This window comes from Peromyscus californicus, unplaced genomic scaffold (genome assembly GCF_007827085.1).
Source record: "Peromyscus californicus insignis strain IS unplaced genomic scaffold, ASM782708v3 Scaffold_9__1_contigs__length_137607984, whole genome shotgun sequence".
NCBI lineage: Eukaryota > Metazoa > Chordata > Mammalia > Rodentia > Cricetidae > Peromyscus > Peromyscus californicus.
Genome location: NW_026294617.1, coordinates 129,688,331 through 129,714,521, shown reverse-complemented (window position 1 = coordinate 129,714,521; position 26,191 = coordinate 129,688,331). Strand labels below are relative to the sequence as shown.

Here is a 26,191-nt window from a genome sequence, read left to right as displayed (position 1 = left end):
TAGCCTGTAGGTGAGGGGTGATGATGTGTCTCCCATAAGCTTGGCTTGTGCCCAAATTTGGTCAAAAGCTGGAATGCTTAGGCAGGGACTTGGGCTGCTGGCAACTCCAGGGGAGGAGCTGCAGCAGCTGCCAAGAATGCAGAACTGGGCTTTTTGGCGCCTCTTCTTTGTTGGAGATTCTCTGAGAGAGCTGCATTTGGAGAGAGAGATGGTGCTTTTTGGATCAAGCAGGAGTGAGCTGGAGGTTCTTGCTGAATAATTTAAATTAAAAAAAATTGTTCACATGTATATGTGGAGGCCAGAGGTCAATATTGGGTGTCCCTCAGGAGCTAGCTACCTTCCTTTCTAAGATAGGATCACATCCTGGGATCTGGGCTCATCAATCGACTAGACTAGCTAGCCAGGAAGCCCCAGGCATCCTCTTGCCTCACCCTCTCCAGGACTGGGTTAGACACACGTGTGTCCCATGCTTGCACAACTAACATTTTACTGATTGAGCTTTCTTGCCCAGCTTGAATTATCTGAGAAGAAGAACCTCAGCTGAGAAACTGAGAAAATCCATCTCCATCAGATTGTCTTTAGGCAGATCTTTGGGGCATGTTCTTCATTCATGATTGATGAAGGAGAGCCTGGCTCACTGTGTGCACTGCCACCCTGAGCAGGTGGCCCCGGACTGCATGAAAAACCTGGCTGAGCAAGCCGTGAAGAACAATCCATAAATAGCACCCCTCCATGGTCTCTGTATCAGTTCTTGACTCCTGGCTCTTGCCTTAAGTTCCTGCCTTGGCTTCTCAATGGACTGTGACCCAGGGAATGTAAGCTGGATAAACCCTTATTTTCTCTTTTTTTTTTTTTTGTTTGTTTTGTTTGTAAGAGACAGGGTCCCTCTACATAGCCCTGGAATTCTTTATGTAGACCAGGCGGCCTCAAACTCACAGAGATCCTACTGCCTCTGCCTCCAAAATACTGAAATTAAAGACATGCACCACCATTCCCGGCCTGATCATTGGTGTTTTATCACAGTAACAACCCTAAGACACCCACCACCTCCTTTTTCTGTTGGCTTAGGTGTCGGCTCAGATCGCACGTAGAACAGCCAGGTCACTGCTGTGCTTCCGCATCGGGTGTGTCTCCTTCATTTTCTCTTCCTGATCCCTCATCCACGTCTGTCCTCACGAAGCTTTGTCTCCAGCTGCTGCCTGGGTCTCTGCCTGCTGCTGTCCGACTTCTGCAACCTGCCTTTCCTCCTGTACTCTGGATGCTTTCTGGTGACCTTTCTAGCTTCTTACAGACTGGGTGACAGTGTCTCCTCATGACCCTGACCCTTAATTCACAGGTAAGAGTCATCCATCTCCTCTAAGTCTTTTATCTGATTAAGCTTATCTATTTCATTATTTTAAATAACATTACAAGTGTTGAAAAAACTGAAGATATGTATATGAGATTATTGAAATTTGTTTGATATAATTGACCAAAGGGGGAAAACAGGCTCCAGGTGTATCAAGACATCAATTAGAATAAAAAAATTTCAAAGTTTAATGCAGATTTTCAAATCCCATGGTGGCTTAAGAATGGTTATTTAGCAGTGTGTCTAATAGGTTTTTTTTTTCCTTTAGAAGGAAAATCTTTTGTTTAGTCTTGTTTTCTGCAACAATTTAGAAACTGTAGTTTTTTTTGGGTGAGGATGGTGGTAGTTTTGAGACAGGGTTTCTCTGTGTAGCCCTGGCTGTCCTAGAATGTGCTCTGTAGACCAGGCTGACCTGGTCTGAGATCTGCCTACCTCTGTCTCCTGAGTGCTGGGATTAAAGGTGCGTGCCATCACTGCCCGGCAGAATTGCTTTTTAAGCAGTATGTTGTAGTTACCATGTTTGTTTCTGTTAGTTGTATAAGAGATGATGAATATAGCGGCAATTAACGAGGCAATTCCATGTAGTTTTGCTGGTAATTAAAAGAGGTTTATTTCAGGGGTAACTTACACCCACTAAGGGTTGGTCAGTTACAGGATCTGGGAGAGATGAGGTGCAGTCCAGCGTGGTTCTCTGGAGAACTCTTGACTTAGTCTGCAGTCCAGCATCCAGGATCACGAGGAGTCAAGAGAGCAAGCACGTACGCATCCTAGGGGGTTTCCTCTTGGCACGCCCCAGGGGCAGGTCATAGGCAGGCGTGGCAGTTACTGCTGCCTCACTAGGGGCAGTGCTTCAAGGTCAAAGCTGGAATAGCTACCCTTTACAGATGTATTCTAGTAAAACAATGTCAGTTAGATTGGAGACTTCCGGCTTTACTACCTTGTGTGATAATAAATGAGGGATATTTAAATGAATATTAGCATGCCATTTGTATACAGTGTGTTAATAATTACTAGAATAAAAAAACATAACACTGTTTTTAAAATCTGGAAGTAAAATGAAATCTATTGTTCCTTATGGTGTGCAATAATACAATTAAAAATGCTTATCTTGCTGAGCTCCATCTCTTTCAATATTTTCCTGATAACAGCGTTATGGAGATGTTGGCTACCTCTGGTTTTGCTCAGCTCTTGCACATGTTGATCAGGCAGATGTGGTGTTGCACATCTCCCAGGCAGGGGTAGGGTACATACACTTTTATAACAAAGCAGTCAAGCCCCTGACCTGCCTGACCTGTCCTTCCCATGAAGGATTTTGTTCTGTTCCCTCCTCATCACTGGGGAGATCTTGCATGTGTTTTGGGGTCTCTTAGCTGGCAGAGTTTTCTGGGGTCCCTTTCCCTAAGGTCCCTTTCCCTAAGGTCCCTTCAGAATTCTTGGTGCCATCGAATGGATTTTACCCTTATGGTGAAACTCTGCATGCCAGGTGCATTGTAGAGAAGTAAAATTTAATAAACTGGGTGTGGTGGAACAGGCTTGAAATCCCGTTATTTAGGAACTAGAGTCAGGAGGATTACAAGTTTGAGGCCAGCCTGGCTGCCTAGAGAGATGTGTCTTTTTTTTTTTGGGGGGGGGGGGGGTTTCGAGACAGGGTTTCTCTGTGTAGCTTTGCGCCTCTCCTGGATCTCACTCTGTAGACCAGGCTGGCCTCGAACTCACAGGGATCCGCCTGCCTCTGCCTCCCGAGTGCTGGGATTAAAGGCGTGCGCCACCACCGCCCGGGTGAGAGATGTGTCTTTAAAAACCAAAATCAAAACAAAAATTAGGACCGGTGAGATGACTCAGCAGGTAAGGAAAGGTGTTTGCTGCCAGCCTGACAAGCTGAGGTGGGTGTCCTTGGGACACTGGCTCCTGGAAACTGTCCTCTGACTTCTACATGCCTGCTCACGTACACACACACACACACACATACATGTCATAAAAATGTAAAAATGAAAACTACCCCATCAAAGAGCTTGAAGTTTCTCCATGGGTCCTAAGCTTGTCTCCTTTAAAATGCATCAGTGCAAATCGATAGTATGCAAATGAACAGTATGCAAATCAATAGTATGACCTCGCCCTCACTGATGGATGTCAAAGCGCAGACTCTGACTCCTGAAATGTTAACCATGCTTGCCGCTCAGGGGACACTGGTCTCCTTGACTATCAGAGCGTCTTTGCATTTGCAACAGATTTAAACACAAAGCCACTAGACAGAGCTTAAGCTCTCTGGGTCTCTTGTTGAAGAGCAGAAGAAGTGTCTCAGTGCCACGAGCACTTGCTGCTCTTCCAGAGGGTGTGTTTGGTTGCCAGTACCACAGCCTCCTGTAGCTTCATCTACAGGAGAGCCGATGCTTTCTTCTGGCCTCTGTGGGTGTGTGCGTGTGCGTGTGCGTGTGCGTGTGCGTGTGCGTGCGTGCGTGCGTGCGTGCGTGTGTGTGTGTGTGTGTGTGTGTGTGTATGAGAGAGAGAGCGAGAGAGCGAGAGAGCACCCGCAAATATATATGAAAAAAAAAATCTTTAAACCGTCATTTATCACTGTGTAGTTTGGAAGGCTGTGTGAGATGGCGGCTGTGAACTAGCTGAATTCTGAATGGAAGGAAGATGAAGCAGGGTGGGGAAAGGATGCTTGTTCTTTCTTGTTTGGTTTTCCGTCTTTAAGTGAGCTTTAAACTATATTGTAAATATGTCAGCATGATGTATCTCAGGAGCCCGAGAAGTAATGCCACACAGTTCCACTGGATAGCGTCATTGATTTTCTTTCTTTCAGAGAATTAAAGATGGCAGTACCATCGACTCAGTTAAGACAATCTGTGTGGGGGATCATATTGAATCCATAAACGGAGAAAATATTGTTGGATGGCGTCACTTTGAAGTCGCTAAGAAGCTAAAGGAATTGAAAAAAGAGGAACTCTTTACTTTGCAGTTAATAGAACCCAAGAAGGCATTTGGTAAGTTGAGTGTGTGTGTGTGTGTGTGTGTGTGTGTGTGTGTGTGTGTGTGTGTATGTATGTGTGTGTGTGAGAGAGAGAGAGAGACAGAGACAGAGACAGAGAGAGACAGACAGACAGACAAAGAGAAACTGGTTTTTTCTCATTATTCGAGAGTGAGGATGCTGCCATGTGGGGCCATGCGCTTTCACCGCCCTTCCTATGTGCTGTGCTAGTGAAGAATACGGGAAATTATAGACAGCATTGCTTTGAAGGAAAGCAGCTATGGAAGGGGAAGAAAAATTCCCAGTAAAAGAATCTTTTCTTTTGTTTTTGCTTTTTGTTTTGTTTTGGGTTTTTCTGTGTAACAGCCCGGCTGTCCTGGAACTCTTGCTCTGTAGACCAGGCTGGCCTCAGACTCACAGAGATCCACTTGCTTCTGCCTCCTGGGTGCTGGGATTAAAGGCGTGTGCCACCACGCCCGGCTAGAAAGACCTTTTCTAAACCAACTTCTGGTTCTGCAGAGTCAGATGTCTGGGCATGGGAGGTGGCTATGAGGCCGAGCCAATCTCTGCTGTATTGATTCACTTTGCTGAGCAGGCAGATTTCTGATGGAGCTCTTCAAACCACAACTGTTTTCCAGGGACCCAAGCAGCCGAGGGTTCGCTAGGCACAGAAGTGGTATCTAACTCAGTCATCCACTCTGTTTCACAGACTTCTTAAACACTTTCTCCCATGACATTTAGAGCTTGGGATGTCATGATGTGACTCCCCCTTTCCGGGCACATCTGTACTTGCCTGGTTTTAGCCACAGCAGCTGTGTCTCAACGGTTGCTCAAACCTCCAGGGCCACCTCATGGGTGTGAGAACGTACCAGCTTCTCTCACTACCCGGCACTATTTTAATAAGTCAGATGGAAGCCTCATGCACCTCAGTGCTAAAATATCTTCAGCAGAATCATCTGGGCCTGCCCTGACTCATCCTTGACCCCACCCCACACACCCTGTGTTCTTGCTGATGCCCACATAACACAAATATTTCTTCTAACTTGTCTCTAATGTTGTTTTCTCAAGGCAGCTAATGAAAACAGTGGAAAAAATTCCACATGGCCTTCTGCCTTCCAGTGAGTGGCAGATCGCCTCTATGTGTGGAATTAGGAAGTTCTCTGTTCCCATGGGACCCTTTGTAAGATGGCAGACATGCAGTGGGGGTTGTGTTCAATGAAGGAGACAGTTCCGCTGGCAGGCCGAGAGGAGGATGCTCGCGGCCTCATGGCTTCTCAGGGACCACGGCAGGAGCCAGCAGTGGCGCTGCCAGACTCCTGCCTGCTGCAGCAGCGTCCACACCCTTTTTCTCCTCGACGGAGGCAGAGGTGCGCAGGCCTCTGTGCAGCAGCCCCTTCCACATGGCTCTTCTGATGTTTGATCCTTACGCTGATGGGAGGAGGGGCCTCAGATGCATGGGCTTACACGATTCAGACTGTCCTCTGTACAACCCAAGAAATAGAATTTCTTCCTACGTTTCTCTCAAAAGCATAATCTGTCTTTGAGTTTCTTTCTGTTTTTTTTCCACGTTGTACACACTTTTGTTGTTGTGTTTGCTTGAAGTTCACTGTATATTGGAGGATGACCTTGAACTCCTGACCTTTCTCCTCCCTCCCAAGTGCTGGAATTACAAGCACATGCCATCCCACCTGGCTGTTGCATGCACTGACACCCTTGGGGTCCCTATGTCTATATGGACATTGCTCTTACCTCTTAATTTGGGTGCGAATTGCTGGTTACTGGGGCCACTGTGCTTAGTCATGACTGTTCTAGGGTTGGACTTTCAGAGACATGTGTAATAAATACACTTTACTTCTGTGCCTGGCTACTACTGAAACATCTCTCTGTTGCCTCATGGTGCCCACTGACATCCTGAAGAAGCCCCTGGCTAGGAAGGTATTGTGTTAGAGACCACATTCTGTTAGTGTGGGGGTTGGGCTATCTGCAGGTTGATTTTGGAGCAGTGGCTGGCTTTTACTTTATGAGCTGATGGTCTGTAGCGGTTTTCTCCCTTAGTGGACTGAGCCTGGGGGTCTCTCTCAGAAGGCAGCCTTGCCACTCTGCCATCTTCTGACCTTGCGTTTTGGGGCTCCCCTTTTGTCTCTGGAATAAAGGTAAAGTTATTTGTTCATTCTCTGGCTTTTCCCCAGGGAGTCTGTATCAGGGAGGCAGGTACTTATGGGGTCAGGCTTCTCCCAGTTCTCTTGGTCTCCATCTTATCGTCTGTGTATTTCCTTCCTTTCTTCCTGTGTTTTCTAGAACTATCATTGATTTAGGGCCAGGACCTCAATTTCTTTCCTTTCTCCCCCTATTATTTATTATTTGTTTGTTTGTTTGTCAAAGTTCTATTGATGTGAGACACCATGACCATGGCAATTCTTAAAAAAGAAAGCATTTAGTTGGGGCTTGTTTGTAGTTTCAGAGGTTTAGTTCATTATCATGGCGGGGAGCACGGCAACACTCGGTCTGAGTAGCTAAGAGTTCTACATCCAGATCCACAGGCAGCAGGAAGAGAGAGTCACTGGGCCTGGCTTGGGCTTTTGAAACCTCAGAGCACACCTCCAGTGACACACTTCCTCCAACAAGGCCACACCTAACCCTTTCAAATAGTGCCACTCCCTAAGCATTTAAATGTATGAACCTGTGGGGGTCATTCTTATTTAAACCACCATAGGGCTGAAGGAAAAAAAAATCCCATTTCCTGTTCTTGGACTGTAGATGAAGATCTTGGATTCTCTAACAATCTAGAATGTACTAATATTTTAGCATTTATCTGGTCTTGATAGATGGCAAGGGCATACTGGTACATTTCTTTCAACAGGTACTTACTGAGACATTTGTGTGTGCTGGTCTTAGGGTACTAGATAATGATATTGACCATTTATTGATATCCTACTGTGTACCATCTCTGTACCATGTGCTCTCATATGCTAAGATTCAGATCTGTAAGCTCCTATCTAGTGAGATGAGATGAATATGAAAATAAATCAATTAAGCAATGGATGTTGAAGTGCTAAATGCACTAGAAGTATAAAAATTGGGAGTAAGGTATCTAGGAAAAGCTCTGGGAGGGAGGTGGGTACTGAGATTGAATATGGGGCCTTGCTCACACTAGGCAATTGTTCTCTCTCTCAGTTGTATTTCCAGACCAGGAAAAGCTTCTGAGAGAAGAGCTTTGAGCTGCATCTGAGAGGTGAGCAGCTGCTTGCTCCATGCACATACTGGAGAATGGTGTCCTAGGGAACAGAACAGATAAACTCAGTATGGAATGCCATTGTATATTTGGGAATGTTGCATACATCAGTGTGTTGGAAATAGAAGTGTTGGGTGGAGGTGTTGCAAGGCATGAAAGCTAAGAGTCAGGAGGGCCCAAGTGATCAAAAGCCCTATTTGTGAAGACAAAGAGTGGTCCATGGAAGGCCAAGGATGGGGTTTAGGAGGCAGCAGCATTGTGAGCTCTAGATTTCAGAATGATATTTGGATACTGTATCAGATGAACAGATGGGATTTGATGTTGAAGTCAGGAAATCAGAAAGACCTTGTTGTGTTATCTGTGGTTGAAGACAGAGTCCTGAATTAAGGTTGGTCCAGCAGATGTGGAGAGGAAAAATGGCTTGGAACAGATAAGAGTGTGCCATAACCATTTGTGGACATGAATCTCTTCCTAGCCCTACCATAGAGCATCAGCTTGACTGCTTAAGATTGTTAGAGTGGGTTACCCTCCATTCTGAAGTACTTGGGATTAATCCCAGAGCATGATAGATAAGTACCCTACAACTGATCTACCTCCCCAACCCAAGATAGAACTTTAATTTAGAGAGTTGACTGTTGAATGTTTATTATTCTTCCTGAATGTTAAGAAGGTTGGATTGCAAAGCCATTGAATGCAGAGGTAAAGAAATGAGACATGGCAAATAATGACCCACAGATTTGTGGGTTGGTTGGGGGACTCTTTAAGATGAGGAAAGCAGGGGAAGATTTAGGAAAGAGACAGGGAAGAGGAATGAGAAGTACAATTTGGGATCTAATGTGTTTGAAATTCATGAGACAGTGTAGTTGGGAATGTGTGAGGCTGGTGGGCATTGAGAACTGAAGCCTAGAAGGGTTTTATGAATGAATGAGCTGTAATGCTCTAAGAACAAATCTATTGATTCAGCATGAAGACAAAGGACAGAAATCAGAGCTTCGTGGGAGACACCAGCACTTAAGCAGCAGAGGGAAGAGGAACTGGCATAGTGAGGAACGGGCAGATGGGGGAGACTGCCTCGTAGGTGTCCTTCTCATTCTTTCCAGGAGCAGAGCCATTGGGTTTTCCCGAGTTGGCCTTGGGGCTGAGAGAGGAGTAAAGGCCACTTGGGATCTTTTGTGTTGGTCAGCTATGCAGTCAATGTTTTGCAACTAGTGGGACCAGCCACAGTACATAGAACACAAAATAGAACAGAGTTGGAAGTATCGTAGTACCTTATACATAGAATGGAGTATACTGGGTTGTTCTGTTTTATTCTGTTTGCTATAGGGTCTCATGTAGCCCAGGATGCCCTCAGACTTGCTCTGTGGTTGATAATGACTGGCCTAGTCACTGTTTTATTGATGTGAAGAAACACTATGACCATATCAACTCTTATAAAGGAAAGCATTTAATTGGGGCTTGCTTACAGTTCAAAGGTTCAGTCCATTATCATCACAGTGTGGAGCATGGCAGCTCAAGTGCAGACATGGTGCTGGAGAAGGGGCGGAGAGTTCCACATCAGGGACCCATGGGCAGCAGGGAGAGAGAGAGCCACTGGTCTTGTGCTCTTGAAATCTCGAAGCCCACCCCCAGTGACACACTTCCTCTAACAAGGCCACACCTATAAGGACACTCTTCCTAATCTAAATTTGCCTTCTAAGTAGTGTCACTCACTGATGACTAAGCATCCAAATCTATGATCCTACGGGCCATTCTCATTCAAACCACCACAATGACCTTGAACTTCTAATCCTCCTCTACCTCCCAAGGCCAGAGTCACAACTGAGTACTAACACACTGTTTCCGCACTGAACCCAGTGCCTCATGAATACAAGACAAACACTCTTCCAACTGAGGTACATCCCCAGCCCCAGGGAATGTTTCATTTGTTACAAACACATGTCTGTTTCAGTTATGTATGTTTGTATATATTTATAGTATTCATTAAACACTATCACGTATCTGTTTCTCACAGTGAGTCACGCAAAACCACAGCACTTACAGGTCTGGGTTAGAGGGTTTCCTTGTTGGAAATGTGAGGTGCAGCTTTCCCCGTACCTGACATGGTTTCTCCTGCCGAGGTGCTGTCTGATCCAGTTTTTCTCCCTCCAGCCCTTATCATGGCAGCCTTCCAGCCCTTATCAAGTGTTGGCTGGAATGTCTCTAGAGGTATTTTTTAGGGCTTGGCTCTTTTCCTTTCTCCTTGTGCCAGTGCTAAGGGACATAACTTTCACAATGAACTCAACCCTGTTCATTGCAAACCCAGACTGTCCCAGGCTGTGGAAATCCACTTTACCGTTGAGAAGACTCTTGAAACCAGACCAGACCGACCAGTTCTTTCCCAAGGAGACCTTTGAACTGTAGGGAAAATGTCCGTGTAGCTTCGACTCCGTTTTGTTTAAATGAGTCTCAACTCATTTTTCCTGGAGAATCTGCCCAATATGTGACTTTTACCTTTTCTACAAGGAGGCTCCCAGAAGGAGACCCGTGTTTACCAAGTCAGAAGGGGAGTTGAAAGGAAATGGTTTCCTCTTAAGATATTTGCGGGTTAGATTTTGGGGGGTATTTAGATTTTGTAGCAGGTCTGCTATGTCTGCTTTTAGAGGCTTCCTTTCTGTGATGTGTACCCATCAGAATAGGATGCTAAGTATGCGAGGAGTGTGGTTAGTCCTTTGAGTCACACACAGCTGGGCACGTCATTGTCCTGAGTCAGCTTGCTAAGGGCTCTTTTCAAATGCTGCTTTGTAGCACCTTTGGAGGGAAGCTGTGGTTCTTCAGTGTTACACGACTTCTTAAACATTTCAAACATTAAAAACAGAACAAAACAAAACAAAGCAACCCCCCCCAAAACAACAACAACAACAGCAACAACAAAAACAAAACTTCTCCCCTGCTTCTCCTCCCCCCTTTCTTCCTTCTTAGGGTCTCACTCTGGAGGCCAGGCTGGCTTCCACCTTGCAGAGGCAATTATCGGGCTCCTGCATCTTAAGTGCTGGTGTTACAGGTGTGGGCCACCACACATACCTCACTCGGGAGAATATGAAGTGAATTACAAGAGATGAAATGCAATACTGAAGTATGTTGCTCTGCCGGGTGTGTGATAACAGGTAAATTTCTCAGTCTTTTGGGGCCTTGGTTTCCCATACAAAAAGTGACGCCATCAACAGAGTTTACCTCATTAATCTATCGTGAAGACGAAACACATTAAAAAACCGTACAGTAATCCTTGATGCATAGAGTCTTCAGTTGCAGCTAACTCTTGTCACAGGTTAAGCATCCCCTACTGAAAAAAATCTAAAATCAGAAATATGCCCCAACTGAAAGTTTTTGAACATTGGTCTTGACTAGAAATGGAAAATTCCATAGCTGACCTGACATGACGGACCACGGCAGGTACGTCAAAAATGCTGTTTACAGTGGCCTTCAGGCTGTGAGTTCGGGGTGTATGAGATGCAAATGAGGTTCACGTGCAGTCTTGACCCCTGTCCCAGGGTGTCCCATCATACACAGGGATGTCCCCAGATCTGAAAAGCTGATAACCAAAGCACTTCTGACTCTAAGCATTTCAGACAAGGGACCTTCAGCTCTTTGCAGACGGATAGCCTTTTCTGGAAGGAGTAATTTTAGAAATGTACAGGACACGGGGACAGGCGAGTTGGCGGTGAGCAGACATTTGTCGAAAGCTGCTACTTAAACAGCTATATATCACGGTAGTCGCTGCCGTTCACATTTGTAAGAGTTTTCTGTGTGTGTGTGGGGTGTAATACATGTGTGGGAAGGAGATGCATGTTAGTGTGTGGGGGGCGTGTAATACATGTGTGGGAAGGAGATGCATGTTAGTGTGTGTGGGCGTGTAATACATGTGTGGGAAGGAGATGCATGTTAGTGTGTGTGGGCGTGTAATACATGTGTGAGAAGGAGATACATGTTAGTGTGGCTTACCTGTGGAGACCAGAGGACAGTGGGTATCTTCTCCTATTCTCTCTGTCTCATTGCCTTGGGACAGGGTCTCTCACTGAGCTCAAAGCTCAGTTTCAGTGAGGCTAGCTGGCCAGTGAGCTCCTAGGTTCTGCCTGACTCTGCTCCCCAACCCTGGGGTTTGAGGTGTGTGCAACCATGCCTGGCTTTCTTATGTTTTTGCTTATGAGCCTAGCCTTTAACGGCTGAGCCATCTCTCCAGTCCCATGCCTGGCTTTCTTATGTAGGTGCTGGGGATTTGAACTGAAGTCTTCACACTCAGATAGCAAGTGCTCTTATTCACTGAGCCATCTCTCCAATCTTCTTCTGTAAGTACTTTCTAAGCAAGAAATCATTTGCTCCCTATGGTCATCCTAAACTTAAAGCTGTTTGCCCAGGGTCTTAGTGAGGAGGGGGTGGACGGTGTCCAGGGCCTTAGTGAGAAGCGGGTGGACAGTGTCCAGGGCCTTAGTGAGAAGCGGGTGGACAGTGTCCAGGGCCTTAGTGAGGAGGGGCAGGGGTCACAATTTGCTCTCCTCAAGAGTTTACATTTGCATAAAGAGGCAAACACACTAAGAATCTACTAATCTCACTAACAGTAATAGCAGGCATTTATTGGCCGTGTGATTGAAGAACCTTAGGGCGAGTGAGAAGGTTAAGGACTCTGAGCCAAAACATTGGTGTTTGCCTCTTTACCCTTATTCTTTTCTTTCTTTTTTTTGGTTTTTCGAGACAGGGTTTCTCTGTGTAGTTTTGCGTCTTTCCTGGAACTCACTTGGTAGCCCAGGCTGGCCTCAAACTCACAAAGATCTGCCTGGCTCTGCCTCCTGAGGGCTGGGATTAAAGGCGTATGCCACCACCGCCTGGCTTCCCCTTATTCTTATTAGCTCCATGACCACTGGTGTTATAAAACACAGATTTATCTGCTTCCTAGTCCATAGCATCTCTGAATTACACATGGATTATGTGTGTGGAGTACTTGGAATAGTACTGGAGTAGTCACAGAGTTGGAAGCCAGTGCTGGTAGGTCTAGTACTGCTATGACCTAAGTTAGTCCTCATGCTGTTCTGGTGAGACTTTTCCAGATGAGTAAACTGAGGCCTGGGGTAGTTTAATCACTCATTGAGTCACGAGGGTGGAGTGGAAGTGCAGGGAGAGACGAATCTGGCTGACTCGGAGGTTTAACAGTACGTGTTCCTGCTTCAGAATAGCACGCAGGCTCAGAGGCTGCTGCATTGCAGATATGGACCATACAGTTCACTCAGGAGCTGACTGATAATCAGAGGGGTTCTAGGAGAGTGATGGAGCAGGGAGGAGTGGGAAGGCTGCATGGGAACTTTCCCAAAGAGAATGCCATGAGACAGATGGCTATGCCAGGCTCTTGCTAATGTCAAGGACCAGATACTTCCCATGAAAGCCCTGGGCTATCTGACCGGAGGATGCAGGGTGTTAGAACCTTGAGAGTGGCCATTTTACAAGAGACTTCCTTCACCCTAGCTTGGCTTGAAAGTAGACACGCTGACTAGACATGGGGCTTTAGGGTGGGACCATGATCGCCAGAACAACCTGAGTCCTCTGGATCCTAGGATGGAAATAAGTGTACCCAAACAAAACTACGACAGATGGGTTTTCTCATGAAACCTACAGCTGGGGATTGGTGTGTGTGTGTGTGTGTGTGTGTGTGTGTGTGTGTGTGTTTGAGCTCATGCATGCACATGCAGAGCATGTGTGGTATTAGTAGGTGGTCAAAGACAGATCCACTTTGACAATAGTTTGTCAGGAGAATATTCTGTCCTGCCTGCCAGCTCCCAAATAACCACACTTATTATTAAATTATAAATGCTCAGCCAATAGCTTAAGCTTGTTACTAAGTAGCTCTTACAATTTTAACCCATATTGGCTGGGTGGTGGTGGGGCACACCTTTAATCCCAGTACTTGGGAGGCAGAGGCAGGTGGATCTCTGTGAGTTTGAGGCCAGCCTGGTCTAAAGAGCATGTTCCAGGACAGGCTCCAAAGCTACACAGAGAAACCCTGTCTCAAAAACAAAACAAAACAAAACAAAACACCAAAAGCCAACAACAACAAAAACACAAACAAAAATTAAACCATGTTTATTAATTTACGTGCTGCCAAGTGGCTCATGGCTTATTACTTCATCTTCTACACATCCTGTTTCCTCTGCGTCTGGCTGGCAACTCTACCCTTCTTTTTCCTAGCATTTTCTCAGTCTGGCTCTCCTACCTCACCTCTTCCTGCCTAGCTGTTGGCCAGTTAGCTCTTTATTAGACCAATGAGATGAGCACATCTTCACAGTGTACAAAAAGATTATTCCATAGCATTTCACAATATGGAGACTTATTATTAATTATAAAAGCTCAGCCAATAGCTTAGGCTTGTTACTAACTAGTGTTTACAACTTAAATTAACCCATTTTTATCCATCTACTTTCTGTCTCATGGCTTTATTACCTCTGCTCTGTGCTGCCCATGCTGCTTCCTCTCTGTCTGTCTGGCGACTCTGCCTTTCTTCTTCCCTGACTTCTCTGTGTCTTGCTATCCTGCCTATACCTCCTGCCTAGCTAGTGGCCATTTAGCTTTTTATTAAAACAATCCAAGTGACAAATCTTCATAGTGTACAACAGGAATTATTCCACAGCAATTATTTTTGTTTGTTTTTTACACTTTTAAGAAAGACTTACATGCATAGTATTTTGTCTGCATTTCTGTTTGTGCCTGGTGCCTGAAGAGACCAGAAGAGGGTGTCATATCTCCAAGAAATGGAGTTAAAGGTGATGAGTTGTTAGATACGGGTGCTAGGAACTAAACCGAAGTCCTTGAGAGAGCAGCCAGTGCTTTTAACCACTGAACTTTCTCTCCAGCCCCTGCCCTGGCATTTCTTAGGTATGGAATTACGGAGTTACATTTAGAACACACTGGGCATGTATTGGGTATTATGAGAGGGGATATAGGAGTAGGTTGGACTAGGTCAGAAGGATCCTCTGTGAAAATTGCACTTGAACTTGCCCTGGGAGGATGGGAAGGACATGATCCAAAGCAGGAGGTTTTCTGGGGGTGACAGTGAAGGGCAAGGCCCTGTGGAACTGTAGCGGGTCAGCCTGAAAAAGTTGCTTATAGCCGTGTCAGAGGAGCTTGAAAGCCAGGCGGGGAACACACTGGTCCCTTCGAGGCCGACAGTGAGCCATCGTCCTGGGATTAAGAACAACACAAAATGACGTTATGGGGGTTGTGTCAGAAAGACCAATGCTGCTGTATCTGACTAGAGGAGAGGCTGTGGGAGGTGTTTATCTAGCAGATTAGCGGAGAGGAAACGTTCAGTGCTTAGGGCTATGGACTGCAGTGGGGACTCTAGGCAGAAAGTAACGCTGTGGGAGATGATGTAAAAGTTAGAAAGGGGCGTCTGCGGTGCGGAGCAGCTCTAGGGAAAGTCAGGAAGACTTCAGTTTTAGACACATACTGTGTTTTATCTGTTCTTGACACACATACTGTTTTGTTCAAGGTTTAAAGTGCTTACAAGGACAAAATGGCATGGTCACTAATCATGTTTTAATGTGGTAGAACTAATTCTGGCTTTCTAATACCTGGTTGGACATGGTTTGATACTTGTCACAGTTATTCTGTGGAAGACAAATGAAGGGCCGGGTTGGCTTTTGTGGGGTGTGGCAGATGTTTGACATGAATTCTAAGTGACATTGGTCTAAGTATTTTCAGTGTAAAACCCAGCTAGTTACTAATATAGAGACTTTTTTCAATTTAAGAAATTTTTAAAATTCATTTTACATAACAATCACAGATCCTCCTCCCATCCCTCCTCCCCCTCCCCTCATCGCTCCCCTCCCCCACCCTCTATCCCCTTCTCTGAAAGGGTAAGGCCTCCCATGGGGAGTTAGCAAAGCCTGGTACATTCAGTTGAGGCAGGACCAAGACCCTCCCCAAGCAAGGCGTCTCACCATAGGTAATTGGCTCCAAAAAGCCAGCTCATGCACCAGGGATGGATTCTGATCCCACTGCCAGGGGCCCCTCAAACAGACCAAGCAACATAACTATAAGAATATTTTTTTAAAAAAACTTTATTTTATGTGCATTGGTGTGAAGGTGTCAGATCTCCTGGGACTGTAGTTACAGTTGTGAGCCGCCATGTGGTTGCTGAGAATTGAACCTGGGTCCTCTGGAAGAGCAGCCAGTGCCCTTAACCACTGAGCCATCTCTCCAGCCCCTAGAGATTCTTTTTAAGCAAGCTGTAAACCTTTATTAAAAACAAAATTTGTCAGGTATGGTGGTGCATGCCTTTGACCCCAGCATTCAGGAGGCAGAGGCAGGCAGGTCTCTGAGTTTGAGACCAGCTTGATCTATATAGTGAGTATGACCCCTCCCCCAACTCCCAGAGGAGAAAAAGAAGAAAGAAGAAAGAAAAACCAACTGGTGCTGGGATGTAGCTCAGTTGTAGAGTATTTGCCTAGAAACGCCTAAAGCCTTGGGTTTGGTCCCCAGTAGCACATAAACCAGGATGTTGAAATACTTCAAGCTGTGCTCCCATTATGTGGGAGGTGAATGCAGGGGGACCAGGAGTTCAAGATTACCTTTGACTACATAGTAAGTTCAAGGCCAGTCTGGGCTATGTGAGACCATGTCTTAAAAAAAAAAAATCAATAACCAAAAAGTTGTCAACTAATTGAAAAAAAAAAAAAAAACCCAACCCTAAAAGCATGGTGTGCCTAAAACACATACATATACATGCGTCAGACATGATTGCTAACCCCCTATTAGAGCCTTAACCTAAGGGAACGCCCTTCATGCCCAGCCCTTTGGTCTGCTGCCCAGTATCCTAAGCGGCTTAGGTATCCAGTGGGAGGAAAATTTCAGATGAATCATTCCCAGGAAGTTGGAGAGCGAAAGAGCCGAGTCACCCGGCTGGGAGAGACTCTGAAACCTCCTCTCCTTGCTTCTGGTGTCTTTGACTTTGCCTGGAACACTTTCTCTTCTGTCCTGCTCTCCGTTGGCTGTGGTCTTGCCGTCTTTACTCTTGATGGCTGGGTCCCTGCTTAGATGTCATTTTTAAAGGAAGACTCTGGCCCATGAACGTGAAGCACAGGAGCCCTGTTGGGTCTCAATAGCTGCAGTTGAGAACATGGATTTGAGGGGGCTGGAGAGATGACTCAGCTAAGAGCACTTACTGCTCTTCCAGAAGGCCAGAGTTCAGTTCCTAGCACCCATATCAGGCCACTCACAACCACCTGTAACTCCAGTTACAGAGGATCCAGTGTCCTGTTCTGGCCTCGGAAGCCACCTGCTCTCATGTGCACTTACCCTTCCCACTCGGTCAGATATCCATATAATTAAAAATAAAAGTAAATTTTTAAGAAAAAAATGAACATAGACTTTCAAATGAGAGCACTTGAGTTAACCCCCCAGGTCGTGTTTACAACTCTATAAAGTGACACCAGTGTGCAGTTCTTAGTACTCAAAGGCTGATGCAGAGGGATGGTTTCAGTGCTGTGTAAAATCATTCTCTCTTCCTGTGGAATAAACGGATGGTGGATCTGCTCCTAGGGAATTTGGCGTGTAACGATCAGTCCCAGAGACTAGATCAGTTCTGAGAATCCCGAGACAGCAAGCACCCCTGGGTCTGCAGCCCAGACTGGCACGGTCCTGCCTGCAAGGTCAGAGAACCATCCTCCTCCACATTTCTCCCTCTGCTCTGCGGCAGACATGGAAGCTACAGGAACGCTTGGCTTTGGTGAGCCAGCTGAGAACCCCACAGGGTACGTAGGGGAGAGCTGTGTTTCCCTTTCTGGGTTGGAGGGGACAGAGACCAGAGTCCTGGGATTCTATTCATCACCCTGGCTCTCCGCTAGACCCTTTCCTCTTAAGGCTTCCCATCAAGGAGACAGACTGGAGGCTCTCCAGTATGGAGTACCCGTGAGGGCTTTGCTTAAATCTGTATACTTTAAGGGCTCTGAGTGGAGTCCTGGGGTGGGTGGGGTGGGGTTATCTGCTGTTACTCTCAATTGAAGGGAGACATTATACAGCTTTATTTAAGAGAGGGGTAAAATATATGCTGATTAATACACAGAGACATTGACACACACACACACACACACACACACACACACACACACACACACACAGAGAGAGAGAGAGAGAGAGAGAGAGAGAGAGAGAGAGAGAGAGAGAGAGAGAGAGAGATCTATGTGTTTGGTTTTCAAAGTGACAACTTTTTGAGCTTATGAAGAAGGACCTTTGCATGTTTCTCTTTTTTGTTTTGTTTTGCTTGAGACAGGGTTTCACTGTGTAGCCCTGGCTGTCCTGGAACTCACTCTGTACACCAGGCTGGTCTCAAACTCACAGAGATCCGCCTGCCTCTGCCTCCTGAGTGCTGGGATTAAAGGCATGCGCAACCACTGCCTGGCTTCTTTGTTGTTGTTTTTTGTTTTGGTTTTTCATTTTCTGAGAGAATGTGAACAGCTTTGTTCTGGAAGGAGTGAAAAGCAGATTTCTCTCTCTCTCTCAAAAGTCACTGGGTGGCGGCAGCAACAGTCTGCTAACAGGAGTAGGCTGCCAGGCCCAGTCCCCCTGCATCAGCCCCCCGGGTGCCTGCTTAGCACAGTAGATGCCTCCTGCTTACAGATAAGGACTTCACTCTCAAGTTGTAGGTGGAAGCTCTGAGGATGCCAGCTGAGGTGTTTAGAGTCTAAAGTCCATGCTCTTAACCACCACCTGTGGATCACAGCACAGATTTGCCAAAGGGTGATTGTCCCACAGGGTAAACCATTAGCCATAGCCTTTAGAACACAGCTGTGAGCTATGAAACCTTAGGACCCACACTGGAAACCAAGTGAGAAGGTGGAGACAAGCATATCTCAGTAGAAAGTCCGCACAAGATGACCTGAAACGCCAGATCAGTTGGGCATGGTGGCTCATATCTGAATTCCAGTACTCAAGAGGTTGAGGCAAGAAGATCACTGGAGTTTGAAGCAAACCTGTGCTATATAATGGGTTCCAGGCCGCCCTGAGCTACTGAGTGAGAATCTGTGTTACAGAGAGAGATAGAGAGAGACAGACAGACAGACAGAGACAGAGAGACAGAGAATGAAATGAGCCCATATTTTCAACTGAAATCTAATATGAGAAATATCAAAATAATTCCTATGTTGCCGTTTTGAACTGCAAAAGATTAATTTCTTTCTTTTGTGTTACCAAAACATAGATTTTTTTTCTTTCACCTCCTTTACAAACATGGCTTCCAGCCATCTGTGATGTAACCCTTTAAAGCTGTTTCTAGGTCTTCTCTGGGTTTCTTATGTGCCTGTAAGATATCCCATTCTGCCTTCCCTCCTGACTTCTGTAACTTAAGCATCCTGCATCTTCCTTGGGCACGCTTGGCCCCAGGGTCTCAGGTGTGCCAGGCAAGTGCCCTAAGCTATATCTATGTAGCCAAGATTGGCCTTGAATTTCTGATCTTTCCATCTTTGTCTCCGGAGTATAACTGTCATTCCTAACCAGAAATTTTTCCTATATAATCACAACCTTAATGAACACATGTGAGCGCCTTCATAAAAAAAAAAAAAGAGTCAGATATGTGAAACTATGGTTGTTAAAATACTTTTCCTGATCTCCAGGGCCATCTTGCCCACATCCCTGTCCTTTCAACTCTTACGGAGTTCTTCCAGAGGACTCAACCTCATTTTCACAGTAATTATAGCTCCCCATGTCGTCATCAGCTCATGCTCTTTAAAATTAAATCACATAATTAGAGTGAAAGATATAACGGCCATGAGAAGGTTTGGGAAGGAACACAGCTGTCTCTTGGGGAGGAACACAGCTGTCTCTTGGTGATAGGAAGTTCAACTACAGAAGCAGCAAAAGCTGGAGTGTTCTGTATCCTGAGTGATATCTGAGGTGGGTATGCCTGCACCTGGGTGGACCTGGGAGCCCTTATGGATGTGTGCAGTGATTTCACAGGTTAAGACTGGTCACCATAGTCTACAGTCTAAACTACATCTTCTCCTAACTCATCCTGGAGAGAAGTCTTGTGTCCACCCATTTCTGTGAACTGATGGATTTAGGGCTTGACCTGGCTGCCCAGACATGCTTAGGTAGGCTATACCCCAAATTAGGCCAGACTATCAACATTCAGAATCTTTAAAACATTCCCCCAACACTAAACCTGTCTTCTCCTCCACCACCTCAGCCTGAATGAGCAGGATCACCCTGCCTGTTTTCTTGTGGGGACAAGTTTACCTGAAACCTCCTCTAATCTTGGAAAACCTAGGTGATGGCAATCTGGAGGCTGGCTGGTCTAAACCAGAGTTTAATGTTTAACTTCTGCTTTAGTGCCACCAAGTGGTTAGTTTGGATATGACATGATCCAAGGAAAAGATGGTTGTCAAAAAAAAAATTAATAAAAATAAATTCTGTGATAAGGAGATTTGGATCAGTGACAATATTCTGCATGATACTCAGTGATGGGTGCATGTCATTAATTAGTTTCACAGACAAATAGAACACCAGAAGTGAGCCTCGGTATCAGCCATGAACTCTGGGTGATGAGGACAGTTAGGGTATGTTCCTGCTCTGGTGGGGGTGCTGATCATGGGGTGGGCATGGAGTATATGGGGAAACTTCTGTATTTTTGCTCATTTTCTGTAGCTCTAAAGGTAGTTTATTAATAATATCCACACTGCTACTTTCATAGCTTCCCCTTCTAGATTCTGGTGTTGCAGCAAAGAGTAAGATAAAGTGGAGACTCACCCGAGCCTTGTTTTGTTGCTATGATAAAATATCCTGGCAGAGTGGAGAAAATATTTATTCTAGCTCACAGTTCCAGGCTACAGTCCACCGTAGTAGGGCAGTCATGGCGGCAGGAACTGAAAACAGTCGTCTCTCATCTACAGTTGAGAGCAGAAAGAAGGAACTCGCGCATGCTTATGGCTCAGCTCACTTTCTCTATAATCCAGGATGCAAACTCAGGGAGTGGTGCTGCTGACTTTTAGGGTGGGTGTTCTTACATCAGTTAGTGCACCCCAAGGCCATGTACAGGGCCAACCTGACTGAGACAACCTCTCACTGAGACTGAGATTGTGTCAATTTGGCAATTAAAACCGTCTATCCCGGAGGCCAGCTGAATTCACAGAAGGCTGATCACACCTTTCTGAAGGTGCACAGTCCTGCATCTGGGTCCTTAGCTTTGTAAACACCAGAAACTTACTATTGGTTCAGCAGTGTATGGAGCTGTTTCATTTTCCAGATCAAGTTCACAAAGCTTTGAGCAACACTTGTTGAACCAGATGCTAATATGCACGCAATTAGGCACATGGATGTAATACTAGAATAAGACATAAATGTGTTAAGGGAGTAGTTTACTGTCTACTCTGGAGGAATTTTTTTGTTTGTTTGCTTGTTTTTTGAGACAGGGTTTCTCTGTGTAGTTTTGGTGCCTGTCCTGGATCTCTCTCTATAGACCAGGCTGGCCTTGAACTCACAGAGATCCGCCTGGCTCTGCCTCCCGAGTGCTGGGATTAAAGGTGTGTGCTGTTGCTGCTCCGCTAAATTTTTTTTTAAAGGCAAAGTATGCTGGGCAGGTGGCATGGTGACATTGTAGTGATGGTGGTGTCACTATGACACCTACCCAGAGTACTTTGTGTGCTGCTTAGTCTTTAGTGAAATGAAGTGGAGTGATGTGGGCATGTGTGCACTGCACGGTTTGAGCTCTGTTAGCACGTGGTAAAACTTTAGTGTGGTGTGTGCCTTTGTGTGTGTTGTTCACTCGTTGGTACCATTCAGCTAAGCCTGACTGTAGCAGGCTTTCTTTGGGCTACCAACCAGTTCCCATTCAGGACACAGAATTATTATTAGTTTTGAATGCTCAGCCTTAGCTTAGCTCGTATTTTAATCTGTTTCTCTTGATCTAAGTTTGCTTTGGGGCTTTTTACTTTCCTTTCTTTCTGTATATCTTACTTTCACTGCTTCTCACTTCTGCCTGGCAGCTGCCTGGCTTCTGGCTCTAGGCATGTGCTTTCCTTTCTCCCTTGCTCTCTCCTCCCCCAGCTTAGATTTCTCCTACTTATTCCCTCTGCCTGCCAGCCCCACCTATCCCTCTCCTGCCTAACATTCAGCTTTTCATTAGACCAATCAGGTGCCTTAGGCAGGCAAGGTGAAACAGTAACACATCTTTACATAATTAAACAAATGCAGCATAAACAAATGTAACACATCTCTACATAGTTAACAAAGGCAGCAGAAACAAATGTAACATACCTTTATATAGTTACAGTAATATTCTACAGCATAAACAAATGCAATCCATCTCTACATAGCTAACAAAGGCAGCAGAAACAAATGAAACAAACCTTCACATAGTTCAAATAACATCCCCAGCATAAACAAATGTAACACATCTTTACATAGTTAACAAAGACAGCATAAACAAATGTAACACACCTTCACATAGTTAAAGTAATATTCCACAGTGCAGACAAATGTAACACATCTTTGCCCAGTTAAAATAATGTCCCACAACACCTGACTTTCCTGCTTTAGGATGTGACCCTTGGCTGGGCACACTCCCATTGCTGGCCAGTGCTGAAGACGGAGTGACCTATTCTTTCTCATTGGACACTCTCTTTGGAACTGTGCTCTGAGCAGCTGAGAATTCTTTCTTCCCCAGGGACATGTAGTAATTGGCAAGGCCAGTGCTGGCGGTCAGCTGGAAGGGGCAGCTTCAGTGACCTGGAAAGCTGCTCAGTCACTGACTAGCATTTGGGCTCACCACCATTTATGGCTTCCTTCCTTTCGGGGAGCCTGTCTATTCATCCTATGGTAACTTTCAGAGGAAAACTTGTGTTTTGGAGATTCTGTCCCTAAATTCAGATGAAAATGAATGTGTAAGATTCTTAATCCCATTGCCCTGGATTCCCGGCAAGAAAACAAACCCAGCAGAAGATGGGGGCCCGTCTAGAGTTCTTATCAAGAATGCGTCCACGTGCACCTATGATGCCTGTACCTCTACAGCTTGCACAGAACCCTCTACCTGCTGCATCTAGCAGCCTGTTCTGTCTCACTGTCTGCAAGCCCAGCTGTCTCCCCGGTGGTAGAGCCCCTGGACCTGGCCTTAAGCTGTAGCTGCAGAGAGGCCCCAGCCAAAGGGGCTTGGGCACATTTGCAGAAGTTATGGATTGATAGCCTGTACTTACTTAGACTCTGATTTCTTTTTATTTTTGTCACTGTGTTATTTTTAAAAGGTTGGGTATAATAGTTTAAACTGAAAAAAAAATCAGGAAATTGATACAAGCCTCTGAATATCCAGTTTCACTGGCAAACAGTGAATCTGGCTAAGCAGGGCCCGTGTTCCCACAGGGCATGTGTTACAAGAGAGGTCTAGATGGGGCACACCCCTCCCAGTTCTCCTCCCTGCCCTCCCTGGGTTGTGTTGCTGCTTAGGATTAGTGCCTTGCAAAGCCACTCCGTTCACTGCAAAAGAAGAACAAATAAGGTGCAGGCAGAGCCAGCCCCAGGACAGGGCTGGCCCCTCTGGATGGCCCCTGGTGACCATGTTGAGGGAGCTCCTTCTTTGGAACTGCCCCAGGTTTTTTCTTTCTGGCCTCACCCTTCAATATGTCACCTTTGAATTTATTCTTCCAGCTTCTGGTCGGTGTGGGGCTGCAGAGGTTGAATAAAGAGGGAAGAGTCTGGGATCATATGAGATGATTTTAGCAATCCCCCTGCCTCAGCCTTTCCAGTGCTGAGATCAGTCAGGAGCTACCATGCCTGGCAAGACTTGGTTTGAATCTCAGCTGCACTGATTTTTCCCTCCCTTATTTGTAAAGTGGAGTTGATAACAGGCCTCATAGGGCAGTCCGTGTGTTGGTGGAGTTTTGTCTACAAAGCGTCAAGTTCCAGTGCTCTGGCCCTTCTCAGACCTCTCTTTCTTTTCTTCAAGACCGAGATGAAGGCCAGATGAGATTTCCAGGCTGCTGTCTGGCCTCTCACACATTTTTGCTCTGAGAATAAAGCCAACTCTTTATCCTACTGTTTCTTCCCTAAAGCTTCCAGCCCATCTCACGGCATGCTTTTGTTTTGTTGATCCAACTGTCCCATAGACACACCCATGAGAATAACAGAGGCCAGGTGGGCTTGGTGTGTTTTAGGTAATTCTGTAAGAAGGCAAGTTCTTTATCAAATCTGCCATAACTACATATTGTTTCCTTAAGGAAATGTCTCCACTTTCACACAGTCTGTTGGAATTCTTTCTGAGTTCATGCCTTTCCTACTCACATGTTTTTACAGAAATAGGACCAAGGTCAAAAGCTGGAAAGACGTCAACAGAAAAAATTGGTACTTTAAGAGGAACTCTTCGCCTGAGATCAAAAGGTCCTGCCACAGTAGAAGAACTGGTATGTTATGTTCATTTAATTCCCATTCTGACTGGAAATATACAGCTATGCACATGTATTAGAGCTGGAAATAAAGCTGAAGTAACCCTAGTGAGTAAAAGGCGCTGGCTGGGTGCAGAGCATATGCTCTGAATTCATTTCCTCCTCATGCAATATTTCCTCCTCCTGAAAACCACTGAGCTGTTAAGAGGAAAATACCTCAAAGCATGGAAGAGAGCCTGTGGTCCGTGGGAAACCCCCTCTCCTGCAGGTCACTTGTCTGGACTTGTCTGTGGACATTTGAAGTATCTAAAAACTTAAAGTGAGTCAGGAGACATGCACTTATGAAGACTGTTAGAACGAAAGATTATATCCGAGATGTCCAGTCTCCTAAGATAAATATTTTCTAGTCATGTCTGATTCTTCTCTTTCATGCTGTACGCTCCTCCCGCCAGGGAGACTTTGTGGATCCAGCCTGCAATAAACCAGCCTCCAACAGCCTTCCCCTGGACGCACTGAGACTCCAGGCACCTTGTCCTACCCTGGAGGCTGCTGGATCATTCCCTGTTCATCTTCCTCTTTCCTTCTGTGCTGGGAACAGCAGCCAGGGTTATCCTTTAGAGATGCAAGTTTGGGGAGGCTGGGGCTTCCTGGTCCCTGAGAATAAAAGTTGAGACCTCAGACTTACTAAGCCTGTGGCCTGACCCCACCTTTCCAATCTGACCTCATTTACACCGCCTTGCCCCAGTCCCTCTGCTCAGCCCAGCTCCCCTCCTCTGCACCAGCCCCCAGCGTTCCCTGTGCTCAGGGTGTTATGGCTGCTGTCACCACCTCCCCTTCCGGTCTCTCTCACTTCCTTCTTCATGTTTCTGCCTGTGTCCTGTCACCTCACCTACATCGTCTTCTCGGAATATCTGTCACAAGGTGCAGTTCTCTGCCTTTCCCAAAGCACCAAATACTGCTGGGCTCATATCTTTATTTTGTTTAGTTTCATCTATTGTTGGTTCATAGTCTTGGCCACCTAGGCTAGAATCTCAAAGGAACTCAAGTTTTTGCAGCATCAGTGAATTAATTATGGATTTATTTTAGGTTGAGGGAAGCAAGGGTTTCACTTATTGACTGATTGTCAATGTAAAGGTCAGTATCTGAGTGGAAAGTGCCAGAAGGTGAAGACACATGGAGGGCAAAGGTGACCAAGAGAGCAGCAGGGGAGTGGGTGGCAGTGACCAGGATGGGCGGGGGCGGGGGGCGGGGGCGGGGGCGGGGGCGGGGCGGGGGCGGGGGCGGGGGCGGGGGCGGGGCGGGGGCGGGGGGGGCGGGGGCGGGGGCGGGGGGCGGGGGCGGGGCGGGGGCGGGGGCGGGTCCACCCAGCGCACTGAGGATGGTGGGTGATGAAGGAGATGAGAAGGCATCCAAGGCCGCAGCTCCTGAGAGCAGAGCCCAGGCACAGGCCCTCACAGCCTTTATGTGTGAATGTTTCCCTCAGATCCCCAGGCCTCACAGTCTGTGAGTGAATGTTATCTCAGATCCCCAGTCTGTGTGTGAATGTTTCCTCAGATCCCCAGTCTGTGTGTGAATGTTCCCTCAGATCCCCAGGCCTCACAGTCTGTGTGTGAATGTTTCCTCAGATCCCCAGTCTGTGTGTGAATGTTTCCTCAGATCCCCAGTCTGTGTGTGAATGTTATCTCAGATCTCCAGTCTGTGTGTGAATGTTTACCTCAGATCCCCAGTCTGTGTGTGAATGTTTACCTCAGATCCCCAGTCTGTGTGTGAATGTTTCCCTCAGATCCCCAGTCTGTGTGTGAATGTTATCTCAGATCCCCAGTCTGTGTGTGAATGTTTCCTCAGATCCCCAGTCTGTGTGTGAATGTTACCTCAGATCCCCAATCTGTGTGTGAATGTTCCCTCAGATCCCCAGTCTGTGTGTGAATGTTTCCTCAGATCCCCAGTCTGTGTGTGAATGTTACCTCAGATCCCCAGTCTGTGTGTGAATGTTTCCCTCAGATCTCCAGGCCTCACAGTCTGTGTGTGAATATTTCCTCAGATCCCCAGTCTGTGTGTGAATGTTATCTCAGATCCCCAGTCTGTGTGTGAATGTTATCTCAGATCCCCAGTCTGTGTGTGAATGTTTCCTCAGATCCCCAGGCCTCACAGTCTGTGTGTGAATGTTATCTCAGATCCCCAGTCTGTGTGTGAATGTTATCTCAGATCTCCAGGCCTCACAGTCTGTGTGTGAATGTTTCCCTCAGATCCCCAGT

The 26,191-nt window shown here is 46.2% G+C and overlaps 1 protein-coding gene across 1 annotated transcript in view; it reads left to right on the top strand.

Annotated features, from left to right (window-relative positions):
• Gipc2 (GIPC PDZ domain containing family member 2) overlaps positions 1-26,191 on the top strand; it is a 74,945-nt gene that overhangs the window by 33,243 nt on the left and 15,511 nt on the right. Inside the window, exons 3-4 of the mRNA XM_052730992.1 lie at positions 4,155-4,335; positions 23,848-23,954. Of these exons, the coding sequence (XP_052586952.1) occupies positions 4,155-4,335; positions 23,848-23,954 (288 nt within the window). The remainder of the gene's footprint in view (positions 1-4,154; positions 4,336-23,847; positions 23,955-26,191) is intronic.